Raw genomic sequence first — 15,777 nt, forward strand, 5'->3', positions numbered from 1 at the left:
CATGCTGGTTCCCAAGCTCCTCCTTGGTTGGGACCATCACCTCATTGCTGGTTGGGGAGTCACGTTAATAAAATTCAGGGCAGTGTTTGTTAAGGACTTACTAAGAGACCAACTGCGTGTTTCACTCTTTGTTCAGATGGTAAAGCGTCTGTCTACAGTGTGGGAGACCTGGGTTCAATCCCTGGGTTGGGAAGATCCCCTGGAGAAGGAAATGGCAATCCACTCCAGTACTATTGCCTGGAAAATACCATGAACAGAGCAGCCTGGTAGACTACAGTCCATGGGGTCGCAAAGAGTTGGACACGACTGAGCGACTTCACTTTCTACCATTATTCTGATTGCTGCTGCTGCTGCTGCTAAGTTGCATCAGTTGTGTCCGACTCTGTGCGTGGAGAGTTGAACCTCATCCCCTTCCCATGTGTGATACCTTCTGTGCCGTCCGGCTCTGCCTGCTCCTCTCGCTGCTTCTGCTTGAACTTCATGTTCCCGTAGTGCATCACAGCGCCCGTCAGCTTGTAGATCCCGACCTTCTCCTCTGAGCTGAAGCCCAGGATGTCAATGGCATTCTGGGAATTAGAGAGAAGGACAGCCGTCACAGCAGACCTCAGGGATCCCAATGCAGCTCTTTCCTGGCATTTTGTAGAGCACACGAGACGGCATTACCCCAATAAGTGGATGACAGGTGGCGTATGGTAAGTTAGGGGTTAAAAACCATTTCTTTCATTGACCATGTTTGTGTGGGTGGGTGGAGATTATGGGAAGAAAATGTGAATTATCTGTTTGCTTCCATCCAGTGAGCACTGATTTGAGTCCTGTCCTAATGTGCATAGATTTGAGGCTGTTTTCTGGACGAGGCCATTGGGAACGATTGTGTGATTCTGGGAGGAGGCAGGCTCATGGATGTTATCCAAGAGCTTGTGAGCTTGGCGTTGCCATCTAGGAATTCCAGTGTTGTTCAGAATAGCAATGACATGGCATCATAGAATATTAGAACTGGAAGGGAAAAGGCAATTTTTCAAATGTGAAAGGAGCTAGGGAGGGCACTAGGCACTGATAAATGGAATATTTCCTGCGATATCAGTAAGCAAAAGATATCACAGCCATCAGCGACAGCAGCCCTCCTTCAAGAGCCAGTAAGCTCTAAGGAAACTCAGGATGTGAAAATACAGGATACTGGCTCCAGAGAGCTGAGGTGCATATGAAAGGAATGATTTCAGTGAGTCCAGACTCTTGCATCTTCCCATACATAGAAAAGCCCTACATTCCTTAAGTTTGGATATCTGTTTTTTTTTTTTAAATTAACAATCATCTTTTCATGTTCAGACTACCCGACCTTTGTTGTAAAGCTTCTCTATAACCTGACTTCCCCCCTCAACCTCCCCCATCACCCCTCCCCCCCCCCCCCTCCCCCGCCCCCCAGCCTCCTTCGAGCAGTTGTCTCAGGTTATTTGAGATGTTGCCTCCCGGGCTTGAAGTCCTAAAAATTCCTGCCGAATAAAACATAACTCTCAACATTTTAGGTGGTGACTATTTTTAAAATGAATAACACCATCCCTGTGTTATCTCATTAAGTCCCTATGAAAACCTTATAGGTGCACAGATTTTTCAAGATTTCCAGGTAAAAACCCAGTTTCCCCCTTAGTCAGTCTCTCCCATCAGGAAACTTCCATAAGCCTCTTTTCCTTCTCCATAAGAGGGCAGACAGAATGAAAACCACAATCACAGAAAACTAACCAATCTGATCACATGGACCACAGCCTTGTCTAACTCAATGAAACTATGAGCCATGCCATGTAGGGGCCACCCAAGATGGACGGGTCATGGTGGGGAGTTCTGACAAAACATGGTCCACTGGAGAAGGGAGTGGCAAACCACTTTAGTATTCTTGCCTTGCTGCTGCTGCTGCTAAGTCACTTCAGTCGTGTCTGACTCAGTGCGACCCCATAGACAGCAGCCCACCAGGCCCCGCTGTTCCTGGGATTCTCCAGGCAAGAACACTGGAGTGGGTTGCCATTTCCTCCTCCAATGCATGAAAGTGAAAAGTGAAAGTGAAGTCGCTCAGTAGTGTCCAACTCTTAGCGACCCCATGGACTGCAGCCTACCAGGCTCCTCCGTCCATGGGATTTTCCAGGCAAGAGTACTGGAGTGGGGTGCCATTGCCTTCTCCCATTCTTGCCTTAAGAACCCCATGAACAGTAGTCCAATATGCTACTGGAGATCAGTTGCGAAACAACTCCAGAAAGAATGAAGAGATAGACCCAAAGCAAAAACAACACTCATTTGTGGATGTGACTGGTGATGGAAGTACAGTTTGATGCTATAAAGAGCAATATTGCATAGGAACCTGGAATGTTAGGTCCATGAATCAAGGCAAATTGGAAGTGGTCAAACAGGAGATGGCAAGAGTGAACATTGACATTTTAGGAATCAGTGAACTAAAACAGACTGGAATGGGTGAATTTAACTCAGATGACCATTATATCTACTACTGTGGGCAGGAATCCCTTATAACAAATGGAGTAGCCCTCATAGTCAATAAAAGAGTCCAAAATGTAGTACTTGGATGCAATCTCAAAAATAATAGAATGATCTCTGTTCATTTCCAAGGCAAACCATTCAATATCACAGTAATCCAAGGCTATGCCCTGACCAATAATGCTGAAGAACCTGAAGTTGAATGGTTCTACGAACACCTACAAGACCTTCTAGAACTAACACTCCAAAAAGATGTCATTTTCATTATAGGGGACTGGAATGCAAAAGTAGGAAGTCAAGAAACACCTGGAGTAACAGGCAAATTTGGTTTTGGAGTACAGAATGAAGCAGGGCAAAGGCTAATAGAGTTTTGCCAAGAGAACACACTGATCATAGCAAACACCCTCTTCCAACAACACAAGAGAAGACTCTACACATGGACATCACCAGATGGTCAACACCGCAATCATATTGATTATGTTCTTTGCAGCCAAAGATGGAGAAGCTCTACAGAGTCAGCAAAAACAAGACTGGGAGCTGACTGTGGTTCAGATCATGAACTCCTTATTGCCAAATTCAGACTTAAGTTGAAGAAAGTAGGGAAAACCATTAGACCACTCAGGTATGACCTAAATCAAATCCCTTATGATTATACAGTGGAAGAGACAAATAGATTCAAGGGATTAGATTTGACAGAATGCCTGAATAACTATGGATGGAGGTTTGTGACATTGTACAGGAGGCAGTGATCAAGACCATCCCCAAGAAAAAGAAATGCAAAAAGGCAAAATGGTTGTCTGAGGAGGCCTTACAAATAGCTGTGAAAAGAAGAGAAGTGAAAGGCAAAGGAGAAAAGGAAAGATATACCCATCTGAATGCAGAGTTCCAAAGAATAGCAAGATAAGAAAGCCTTCCTCAGTGATCCGTGCAAAGAAATAGGGGAAAACAATAGAATGGGAAAGACTAGAGATTCCTCCAAGAAAATTAGAGATACCAAGGGAACATTTCATGCAAAGATGGGCTCAATAAAGGACAGAAATGGTATGGACCTAACAGAAGCAGAAGATATTAAGAAGAGGTGGCAAGAATACACAGAAGAACTATACAAAAAAGATCTTCATGACCCAGATAATCACGATGGTGTGATCACTCACCTAGAGGCAGACATCCTGGAATGCAAAGTCAAGTGGGCATTAGGAAGCATCACTATGAACAAAGCTAGTGGAGGTGATAGAATTCCAGTTGAGCTATTTCAAATCCTAAAAGATGATGCTGTGAAAGTGCTGCACTCAATATGCCAGCAAATTTGGAAAACTCAGCAGTGGCTGAGAACAGGACTGGAAAAGGTCAGTTTTCATTCCAATCCCAAAGAAAGGCAATGCCAAAGAATGCTCAAACTACCATACAATTACACTCATCATACATGCTAGCAAAGTAATGCTCAAAATTCTCCAAGCAAGGCTTCAACAGTATGTGAACCGTGAACTTACAAATGTTCAAGCTTGTTTTAGAAAAGGCAGAGGAACCAGGGATCAAATTGCCAACATCCATTGTATCATTGAAAAAGTGAGAGAGTTCCAGAAAACATCTACTTCTGCTTTATTGACTATGCCAAATCCTTTGACTGTGGGGAGCACAACAAACTGTGGAAAATTCTTCAAGAGATGGATATACCAAACCACCTGACCTGCCTCCTGAGAAAACTGTGTGCAGGTCAGGAAGCAACAGTTAGAACTGGACATGGAACAATAGACTGGTTCCAAATCAGGAAAGGAGTACGTCAAGGCTGTACATTGTCACCTTGCTTATTTAACTTATTTGCAGAGCACATCATGAAAAACACTGGGCTGGGTGAAGCACAAGCTGGAATCAAGATTACTGGGAGAAATATCAATAACGTCAGATATGCAAATAATACCACACTTCTGGCAGAAAGTGAAGCAGTGAAGAGCCTCTTGATGAAGGTGAAAGAGGAGAGTGAAAAAGTTGGCTTAAAACTCAACATTCAGAAAACTAAGATCATGGCATCTGGTCCAATCACTTCATGGCAAATAGATGGGGAAACAGGGGAAACAATGACAGACTTTAATATTTTGGGCACCAAAATCACTGCAGATGGTAACTGCAGCCATGAAATTAAAAGACACTTGCCCCTTGGAAGAAAAGTTATGACCAACCTCGACAGCATATTAAAAATCAGAGACATTACTTTGCCAACAAAGGTTCATCTAGTCAAAGCTATGGTTTTTCCAGTAGTCATGTATGGATGTGAAAGTTGGACTACAAAGAAAGCTGAGTGCTGAAGAATTGATGCTTTTAAATTGTGATGTTGGAGAAGACCCTTGAGAGTCCCTTGGACTACAAGGAGATCCAACTAGTCAATACTAAAGGAAATCAGTTATGAATGTTCATTGGAAGGACTGATGTTGAAGCTGAAACTCCAATATTGGCCACCTGATGTGAAGAACTGACTCATTTGAAAAGACCCTGATGCTGGGAAAGATTGAACGCAGGAGGCAAATGGGACAACAGAGGATGAGATGGCTGGATGGCATCACCGACTCAATGGACATGGGTTTGGGTGGACTCCGGGAGTTGGTGATGGACAGGGAAGCCTGGCGTGCTGCATTCAACGGGGTTGCAAAGGGTCAGACACGACTGAGCAACTGAACTGAACTGAACCAGGTGAAGAATTGATATTCTAAGAGAGTTTGCAGCAATGTGCAGGGATGGATTTGAAACAGGTCTGGATGTGTCTGGGGAGCTGATGGTACAGACCAGGTCTGTGTCAGTAGGACGGTATTGCAGAGGGAGGCACTCCAGGGTGGCACTCCCTTGTGAGGGAGGGAGAATCAGCATAAGAAACTGAGGGAGGGGAGATTCTGAGGCCCTAGAATCCGTATCCCACCCCAGCTGGTGCATGTCTGTGTCCTAGGAGCGGGTGGCTACAGATAAAGAGAGAAAGAACTCTGGCTAAAAGCTAAAAGGACGCCGGTGAAAGCATTACTAGAGAACGCAGTCTCTTGGAGACACCTGTCCCCCTCCGTTCTGGCCATAGGTAAACCACTGCCCTGAATGTTCTCCTTGGGAGGGGGGAGCAACGGCAGCCCCTGACAGCTGGGGTCTCCTGTGAGGACCTGAGATATTACTTTGGGAATTTTTAGAATTCCTTAGGAGGGCTTTGGCTTCTCTGGTGGCTCAGACAGTAGAGAATCCACCTGCAATGCAGGAGCCCAGGGTTTGATCCCTAAGTCGGGAAGATCACCTGAAAAAGGGAATGGCCACCCACTCCAGGATTCTTGCCTGGAAAATTTCATGGATAGAGGAGGCTGGCGGGCTACAGTTCATGGAATCACAGAGAGGAGAACATGATTGAGTGGCCAACACAACAGGAGGGACTTTCGGGAGGTGGCGGGGTGCTGGGACGCCTTGTGTCAGTCACTAAGCTTCCTGCCCAGGTGGTAAAGGCTGGAGAAACCTGGTGAGGAAACCTGGTTAAAAATATACAATAGCCAGACTGACGTTAACTGAAGTTTATTGATCATGAGCATTTTCTCCTTGCCTTAAAAACAATCAGCATCACCTGGAAATGGCAGAAAATGAAGGCCAGGGAGCTGGGCCCTGGACAGGGCCCCTGGGCTATTGGATAAGACCCTTCTCTAAAAGCTCTTACAGCTTCCGAGAGGGTGGAGCCACTCAGGGGTAGAGATGTACTACACTGAGATGTATTTTAGTTAAAAATGTAAGTTCAGGGTTGGGCAGATCTGGGTTCAGACAGTTGTTTACAAACTGTCTTCAGGCAAATTGTGAGTTTTTATTTCCCTAAGACTCAGCTTCTACCTTTATGAAATGGGGGCAACAGTGGGGCCAATCCTAGAGGTTTTGTTGATGCTTAAAGGAGACGATGCAGGCAAAGCTTTTTTCAGTTCCTAGCACATGTAAGGGAGAAGGCAATGGCACCCCACTCCAGTACTCTTGCCTAGAAACTCCCATGGACAGAGGAGCCTGGTAGGCTACAGTCCATGGGGTCGCGAAGAGTTGGACACGACTGAGCGACTTCACTTTCACTTTTCACTTTCAAGCATTGGAGAAAGAAATGGCGACCCACTCCAGTGTTCTTTCCTGGAGAATCCCAGGGACGGCGGAGCCTGGTGGGCTGCTGTCTATGGGGTCTCACAGAGTCGGACACAACTGAAGCGACTTAGCAGCAGCAGCAGCAGCAGCAGCACATGTAAGTGCTCAATGCACTTAGTTATATTTGACTCTGGAGATGCTCCCCAGGGCTAAAGGCCAGAGGCCTGACAGGTGTGCTTCCTGTGAGCCCAAGGGCAGATAGACGGGGGAATGGGGCAGCTACTGCAGAGTGGGGCTGAATTTTCCTGCTTTAGACTTTTCTGTGTTTTCTAGATTTTCTTAAAGAACCATGTAGATGGTCTTGTATCCTAAAGACTTTGAACAATAACTTATCCATTATCCATGCAAACGTTATACCCTGAAAGGCTGCAGAATGGAACTGAAGGCCTGTTTTGGAGAACTTTCAGTTATTCCCATTTCTGGAGTTTTCTGAAGTGGGGGCAGGGTGCCATCTGTACAAATTCTCCAAGATCTTGGGTCTAATCACTGAGCATCCTTTTGTCCCAGCTTCTTTATGAGATCATGGATGCCTCCCAGTTCATAAATTCAACAATTCCTCACTTAAGTAAATAAACACACAGAATACTTACATCAGTGGCCAACAGCTCCTCACTGTCATCAATACTGGCCACGGTGACCTCTCCCTGGCTCACGAAGGGGAAGTCAAAGGGGTTGGTTGAAATGAGAAGCAGGTCTGTGGAGCAGGAAGATCCCTTTAGCGTCTAATGCACAAATGACTCTGGGATTTTTCCAATGAGACTGGTTTGGAAGATAAGAATTGTAACTAAGGAAACTTACCGATGAGTTCTGGCTTCTTGTTGGACATGATTTGGTAAAAAATATGATAGCTTCTCTCACTGGATAATTGAAATGTCACCCTGGATTTTTCTAAGAGATCTAAGGTAACAAAAAGCAATATGATTTTTGTGTTCCCCAGGAGATGACCCTGGGGCCAAATTCAAGGTGTGTGTTTGGACTCACAGGTTTCAATGTCTGCTGATGCCAGCTTTCCTGTGGCTCCAAAGTGAATCCGAATGAACTTCCCCTGTCCAACGACAGATTGACAAACACCAAGGTTATTCTGGGCTTCCCTGGTGGCTCAGACAGTGAAGAATCTGTCTGCTATGCGGGAGACCTGGGTTCAATCCCTGGGCCGGGAAGATCCCTTGTAGAAGGGAAGGGCTACCCACTCCAGTATTCTTGCCTGGAGAGTCCCATGGACAGAGGAGCCTGATGGGCTACAGTCCATGGGGTCGCAAAGAGAACCACTGAGAGACTGACACGTGGCCATTCTATTTGCATGGTATTGTTGCAGCCTCTGTTAGGTGAGACTGTGGATGGTGGGACATGTAGGGTCAGCAAGGGTGATGCCAGAAGCCTGAGGACTTCCTTCTCTCCATTTGCTTGGCATCCGGTCCCCCCACCAGCTCAGCCAAGCCTCAGATAGCTCTGCCCAAAGCCCATGGCTCTGTCCCTTTAGCTCTGGGGATGCCTGTGAGCTCCCTCTCAACTCTCTCTTGGGACCACCTCTCACCTGACTGCCTCCTTGGTCTCTGTCTTGCTCAAACTCTCCATAACATCTTTGCATTGATAACCTGGTTGGAATAACTAACTTCTTTTTTGCCTCTGGGTGCTACTTCTGAGATTTCTTGCCTCATATCCCCTTACTGTTTACTACAGGCAAACCTAGCTCCCAGGAGGAGCTGGCTCCCTAAAGACCCACTCAGCACCTGGGTTCACTCAGTTTGGGGTAGTCAGAGGTGAAATTACATATAGTATATATATGTGTGTGTGTGTGTGTGTGTGTGTGTGTGTGAATGTACACGTGTGTATGTGTGTGTATATTCCCTCCTTACATTGTTCATTAAATTGGTCTCTGCCATTCTGTGAGCAGATTCGAGGGCAAAAATACTGCCTTGCTTGTTCACCCACAGACGCTGGAATCTACTGTACTCAGTGATATTCTCAGTATTTTCTGAATGAAGCCTAAAGCAGAGCTAATGAAGGATCAGCCAAGGTTTATGTGAATTATGTGTTGGGTTCTCAGGAGTTTTAGCTCCTTAATGGAAGTGCCTTTGGGCACTTGCTCCTCTGGCCAGTGAAATTCGATAGAAGACTGGATATTTGTTTATTTGCCAATGTCGGAGGTAAATGCCTCTTTGGTTGAGCTAATTCTAAGTGAAATGTTGAAGGATGGGACATAGCCTTCGATTTAAATTTTTCCCCAATTTTTGATCTCTGCTGCCTTCACCAGGTTTTTCGTCCTGCTGACTTGGAGAAGGTCAATTCTGCTAACTAACTTCACACTAAGGTTTTCATGGCTAGTAAGTCAGTGGATGTTGCTCAATGGACTTCTGCATTTTAAAATGATTCCACTCCAAAAGACCAATTATTGCATAAAGAAATTGCTCTGTACTTGTGGAATTTGAGTCATTGTGATTTCAGGATGCTCTTGGGCGTGTATGTGCGTGCTAAGTAGCTTCAGCTGTGTCTGACTCTTTGTGACCCCCATGGACTGTAGCCTGCCACGCTCCTCTGTTCATGGGATTCTCCAGGAAAGCATACTGGAGGGGGTTGCTGTGCCTTCGTCCAGGGGATCTTGCCAACCCAGGGATCGAACCCACTTCTCTTGTGTCTCCTGCTGTCAGGTGGATTCTTTACCACTAGTGCCACCTGGGAAGCCCCAGGATGCTCCAAGGTGCTGTTGATTAGTTAGGGAAGCATAGCTAAATCCTCCCTGTGCTGGGAACAAGCCAGCATGTTCTTGGAAGTGTATCAGAATATCCCGGTTGGGCAGCTTGATCTGAATCACTTGAGGGTAGATGAAGCCGGAAATACCCTAGTTTGTGTGGCCATTTTCTCACATCCAGCACCGGAGGAGAGGGTTTGGTTTCTGGGGGCTGTTGACAGTTGGAATGAGTCTTACAAATCTCGAGGAGTTGTCATTCCTCACAGTCTTGGCGTTTCCAAAAGCCTCCAGGAGGGGATTGGCCTGGATGATCTGATCTTCCAGGGTTCCCTAAAAATAATAGAAGAGGAAAAGGGAGGACTTTGGACATCTTCTGAAGTAATTTCTTAGTGACTCTAAAGTATGCTTGCTCTGGGAAGGGATTAGGGAGAGATGTCACACAGTCCAGGCTGGTGGCCGGTGCAGAATGTAGAAGTACCCAGAAGCCTATCTCTACTCTACTGAAGGAGGCTTCAAGGTCTCATCCAAGAAAGGGTTTTAGCACAGCATCACAGTGACTTCTGGCCACACCAGATTCCTGTTTGGAGTACTATCCACTCCATCTCAATTTCCCAGATTGCCTTTTTTCTCTGACAACATTTCATTATAAAATACAGATTTTTGGAGTACAGACCTGTGTTACTGCCTGCACCAGGTCCATTTATATAGATATTTGGGTTCAGAAGTAGAATTTAGACTGTGAGCAACGAAAGTGACCCATATGATAGAAACAGTGATTCTTGAAAATATTTTTAAGTTGCATAAAATATTTCATGAAAATTATTATTTAAAAGCCCTCTTATGGAAAGCAGAATTTTCACTCTCCCCCTTCCATGCATGATTGCTTATCTTTCTGGCTCTCTGGAAACTATTGTCCAGCCCAGTGGTTCTCAAAGTGTGGTCCCTAGACCAGCTGCATGAAGAGTGGGAAAGTGAGAGAAATGCAACCTGCCAGGACTGTGAAGGTGAGATAGGAATTTCAAGCAGAAATCCTGGGCCGGGAGCCTAGCAATCCTCTGAGAACCTCTGGCCTAAACCACTCCTTCTCCAGAGGAGGGTGTGAAGATGGTCAAGGTCATTGGGCTGTTGCTAATGGGGCCTGTGCTAGAGCCTGAGTCCACGAGGTGGAGCCATTTCTTGTCTTGTCCCCTAAGTACTCCCAGGCAAGACCTCTTCCTGTACATCTGTGCTGAGCACAGAGCCCTGCACAGAATACCTAGTGCTCACCCAAGATTTAAGTTGTACTTATTCCAGAAGGCTTCCAGGGGCAGGAGGCTGCTCACCTGCATCTTGCCTGGCTGCTGCTCCTTCTTCTTGTCTCCAGTGACTGCAATTGTTGCAAAGTACTGGATGACACGCTTGGTGTTCACCGTCTTCCCAGCTCCAGATTCTCCACTGTTGATTTAAAAGTGAGATATGCAGACATAGAGAACAGACCCATGGGTGGAAAGAGGCCCAACAGGAGAGGGGAGATGAAAGACAGATGGACCGGAAGTTTTGGATTAGAAGATGCAAACTATTATATGTAGGATGGATAAGCACCTGGGTCCTACCGTATAGCACAGGAAACAATATTTAATATCCTGTGATAAACCATGGGAAAAATATGGAAATATATTGTATATATATAATTGCATATATAAGAATTGTATCTATAAGAATATATACACATATATACCTGAATCACTTTGCTGTACAGGAGAAGTTAACACAACATTGTAAATCAACTATACTTGAATAAAATATATATTTTAAAAAAGTAAGTGAGATAAAGGAGAGTGGAAGGGATGGATGGCCCTCTTCCAAGTCATCCTAGAGCAGACATGGGTTACTCACGTGATGAGGATGGACTGGTTGTCTCGATCTAGAAATACAGAGGGAAGCAGAACAGAATCAATGACCAACCAAGAGGCAGGATGTACAAATAAGGCAACACTGGGTAGGGGTGGGTAGAGCCCCTGAGGTCCAGTTCTGAGTTTGCCATAACTAGTGGTGTGATGATTTGGGTATATCTAATCTTTAGGGCTTCCCTAGTGGCTCAGCAGTAAAGAATCCATCTGCCAAGCAGGAGATGTAGGTTTGATCCTTGGATTGGCAACCTACTCCAGTATTCTTGCCAGGGAAATCCCAAGGACAGAGGAGCCTGGCAGGCTGTAGTCCATGGGGTCACAAAAAGTCAGACATGTCTGAGCAACTAAACATACACAATCTTCTTTGAGACAATTTGTGCAGATTTCCCAAATGTAGGATGTGTAATGTGGGCAGCATGGGACGTGAACAGTGAGTCCCACGGTGTGAAAGTTCTTCACGTTCACAGATCTTTATCTCCTCACTAGCACTTTCTTATCTCCATTTTTAACAACAGCAACCACAAAAACGCAAGTCTCAGACCCAGAACTTGTAAGAATCCATAGCTTCTATTAATAATTCGACTTATGGTTGCTTATTTGTTGTCACTGCATTTTTCTTTTCCTTTTCGCTTTTACTTGAAGGTGACAATGGTTTTCCATTTACAATAGGTTGAATTGCAAAATTCATAGGTTGAGGTCCCAACCCTTAATACCTCAAAATGTGACCTTATTTGGAAATGGGGTCATTGCAGATGTCTTTAAAGATGCAGTCATACTGGAGTAGGTGAGAAGCCTCCGTCATGAGAAGCCTGAGCACCAAAGCTAGAGAATGACCCCTGCTCGCAGCAACTAGAGAAAGCCAGTGTGCAGCAATGAAGACCCAGCACTGCTGCTGCTGCTGCTGCTAAGACATTTCAGTCGTGTCCGACTCTGTGCAACCCCATAGATGGCAGCCCACCAGGCTCCCCCGTCCCTGGGATTCTCCAGGCAAGAACACTGGAGTGGGTTGCCATTGCCTTCTCCAGAAGACCCAGCACAGCCAAAAAGAAATACATAAAAAACGGAAATTACCAGTCAGCATGAACTGATAGGCATTGTCAGAGATGGAGAAGATGTGGGGCGGGGCCTCCTGGCGCTTTTTGCCCCTGTAGGCTGCCACCACCTCGGGGTTGTACACCGGCAGCCACTTGTAGGGGTTGACGGTGACACAGAAGAGACCTGAATATGTCTGCACCATAAAAAAAAGGAATATAATTATTTCATGAGGACATTAATACTGGTTTTCAAAATGTTAACCGCCTGCATGAACAGGGGCCATGAGAACAAACTCACGTAGATCATCCAGGCTGCATAACGCTCTTTGAGGTTGTACAGCACAGCAGGCTCGTGCAGGTGGGTCATCATGGCCATGTCCTCGATCTTGTCAAACTTGGGAGGGTTCATGGGGAACACCTGTTCGCTGTTGAGAGTGAGTGTCTGGATATTGAGAGGAAAGGCAGGTGATGAGTGGGAGAGCTGATGTTCAGTATCCATGGTACCAGTGTGGAGAAAGTGCTGAGGTATTGTGGTGCGATGACCCCATTACCATGGATAGCATCATGGATCATATCTGTGCCCAGAGATGGTCCATAAACACCTGTTCTTGTTGAATCTACGTGTGGTCAAACTGTGTAACCAGCTCTGGTCTGATGCCCCCAAGTCAGTGTGCCATTCTGCACCAGGAGTGGCTTACACCTGTGCAAAGCTGTAGAGCCCTTCAACCTCAGGGTGGCCAGGGGTACTCAGGATGGCCAAGGCCAGAGAAGCTTGTCTCTGTGTACCCCATTTGCTGTGAGTACTACGGTGAGCTCAAGCTTGGAATACTGGAAAGAACTCTTCCAGCATATTTGGTACATCTCCACCTCGATATCTCTATTCACATGGGTCCCTTTGTCTAGAATATCTACATTGAAATTATGTCTAGCTACCTTCAGAGCTCTTCTTAGGTGCTCCCTCATCCATGACCTGTCTCTGCTCTCCCCTGTCTTTTCAAGGCTTCCAGAATTCCTTGCACCTCTGCTCTAATAGTTCAAACATTTGGACTTGGAGTATGGTCCATGGCCATATGGCCATGTATGGCCAAACAGTATTTTGAGACTAATACCTAATTTTCCCTTATCTGTTTTTCCCTCCTTTTAAGCATACAGCTGGCACTCCATTACTCAGGAAAGGTAGAAACTAGTGCATAAAAGAGAAACAGCCAGTAAGGCTTTCTAGTCTTTGCCATAAGCCTATATCCTTAGAAGAGCTTTGAGGGTTTTACTGAAAAAAGGAGGAGATTTGCTGGTAAAGGCCACATCTCTAGAGGAAATTAGGCCCTTCTGCCCCACTGCCCTACACTAAAGAGAGAGACACCCAGAGTAGCACAAGGGAGATGGAAAAATCTGTGAGTCTTGAAGATTCAGGGCTTGCTTCTTAGCAGATCCTTTAGGGGGACAGTGAGACCCAATATGGTATTACTGAAAATGTGGCACAACTCTTGGGAGTGGACCCAATAGTAACTCAAGAAAATTTATTTCTGGCCCTTTTTAAAGAGACTAACATCAGAGGTTAAGTCAACAACAATAGTAATCACCTGTTTTGTATGCTTGGATTTGTGAACTGCGATTTGTACCCGTCATGTACTCTTGATACCTATCCTGGATGATAAACTTTGGGGAAATGGTTACTGAGATTTTCTCACCTTTGCAAAGTGATGGACACTGTGACCTAGATGTGGTAGTTGTCCAGTAAGTACTGAAGTGAATAGTTAAAGTGTTAGTCACTCAGTCATGTCTGACTCTCTGTAACCCTATGGACACATGTGCTTGCCAGGCTCCTCTTTATGGAGTTCTCCAGGCAAGCATACTGAGAGGGTAGCCATTCCCTTCTCCGGGGGACCTTCTCAATCTGGAGATCGAACCTGGGTCTCCTGTATTGTAGGCAGATTCTTTACCATCTCAGCCACCTTGAATGGTGCTCTGTAATTCTCTGTAGTAAACTAGGCATTGCCTCTGGAGCTCCCTCTCTAAGTCACACCGCAGCCTAGAGAGTTCTATGTGGAATATTCACCCATCCAGCAGCAGTCTTCATCCATCTCTCCCTTCAGTAGTCCAACCTCTTTCACCACCGCCTTCCCCTTTCCCCAGAGCAAACCTCACAAAAACTCTCAAAGCTCAAGTCCTTGGAGAAAGGAAGAGACAGGGGCAAAGGTGTGTGTCAAAGCAGTGTTCACCTGCTGTGTCACCATAAAGTAGATCAATGGAAGTCTTGTTCTGTTATCAGGTTGCCATGGATCAGCATGCAATTTCTAATATTCTACTCCAGAGGATGAAGGAGGATGCCCACGTCAGCAAGAACATCTGAGATCAACACTTACCCGGTCATCGAGGGTCTTGACTGTGACTTTGTCGTTTTCCCTGCCCTGGATCATACCCTTCACGTACAATTCCTTATCATCCACTGCAAAGCAGGCTTTCTTGGAGTCGAACGGGCGGTTCTGAGCCTCGATTCTTTCCTTCTCCGATTTCCGCAGGTAGGGAGCTGCTTCTCCGAAAATGGCCATCTCCGCATCAGAACTCATGGCTGCAGGGGCTGGGGACACCAGGGCTGCTGAGGAGGGGGCTGAGGGGCTCTTGACTCTGAGGGGCCCAGCCTATTATCTCTATTCAAACAGGGGCCAGATTCAAAAGCTCTTGGGATTAACCCAGTTCCTGCGGAATCTAGGCCCAGGTTTGGGGGCCTAGAGCAGGCAAGTGGGGGCAAGCTAAAGGGGATATTTTACTCCAAGAAAAATTTTTGAGGGGTTGCTTTCAACTCTGAGTGTTGATTTTGGAACAGCTCTAAGTCCAGCTCCAAGTGTGGAAGTCTGAACCAATTAGAGGAATCTAAGCTGAGCTCAATAAAAGAGAACTCAGAAAACGCTTCCTTAATTCAATATCATATTTGAGCCTCATGATCTCTGTGTCATTCCCAAATCTTAAAGGTGTCTAAGAAGAATGACTGTTGATAAATCCTAGTAGAAATTATCACAATTATGTAATTTGGAAGAGGAAAGTATTTTAATTGTCCTTTCAAATGATTGTGGATATTCTTTTTAGATACTGTACCAAAACTTACACATGATAGTTTCTGTGGTACTTTCTTAAAGGCTAGTCGCAGCATAGAATCGGAAACCACATCAACAAACATTTGGTACCTGTTACCTTATAATCTGTTGGTCTGTGTTGAACTTTGAATGAAACTTTTACCTATGTATAAACATCATACATCAATCATTTGAGAAACCTTGTTCACTGAATTCTACAACACTTCCAAATATCAACATATTTCATTGCACAATATAAAAAAATCACAGTCATTAATATCAGCACTCATTAGGAAATTCAAATATTAGGATGTTGTCAAGCTAATGGTGGTAGACACAAGTCTTTCAAAATTTCAATTTTTGCTTGAAAGCTCAACTCTATCATTAGTAACAAATACTTGTTTTCCTTGAAGTTGGATAAGCATACTTCATTGTTTTTTGAGAAAATGTCTGCCAAATATCCAAGTCTGGGAAACCATAGTTTG

General features: G+C 45.2%; 1 protein-coding gene across 1 annotated transcript in view; it reads right to left on the bottom strand.

Annotated features, from left to right (window-relative positions):
- Positions 1–14,788, bottom strand: part of LOC109573252 (myosin-13) — a 43,677-nt gene extending 28,889 nt beyond the window's left edge. The window contains exons 1-10 of the mRNA XM_070774438.1: positions 14,585–14,788; positions 12,520–12,663; positions 12,259–12,415; positions 11,174–11,201; positions 10,621–10,732; positions 9,536–9,628; positions 7,591–7,654; positions 7,408–7,506; positions 7,200–7,303; positions 428–566 (exon numbers count right to left, since the gene is read on the bottom strand). Coding sequence (XP_070630539.1) covers positions 428–566; positions 7,200–7,303; positions 7,408–7,506; positions 7,591–7,654; positions 9,536–9,628; positions 10,621–10,732; positions 11,174–11,201; positions 12,259–12,415; positions 12,520–12,663; positions 14,585–14,788 — 1,144 coding nt within the window. The remainder of the gene's footprint in view (positions 1–427; positions 567–7,199; positions 7,304–7,407; positions 7,507–7,590; positions 7,655–9,535; positions 9,629–10,620; positions 10,733–11,173; positions 11,202–12,258; positions 12,416–12,519; positions 12,664–14,584) is intronic.
- Between the last annotated feature and the right edge of the window lie 989 nt (positions 14,789–15,777).

The sequence above is a fragment of the Bos indicus genome, chromosome 19 (assembly GCF_029378745.1).
Source record: "Bos indicus isolate NIAB-ARS_2022 breed Sahiwal x Tharparkar chromosome 19, NIAB-ARS_B.indTharparkar_mat_pri_1.0, whole genome shotgun sequence".
Lineage (NCBI taxonomy): Eukaryota > Metazoa > Chordata > Mammalia > Artiodactyla > Bovidae > Bos > Bos indicus.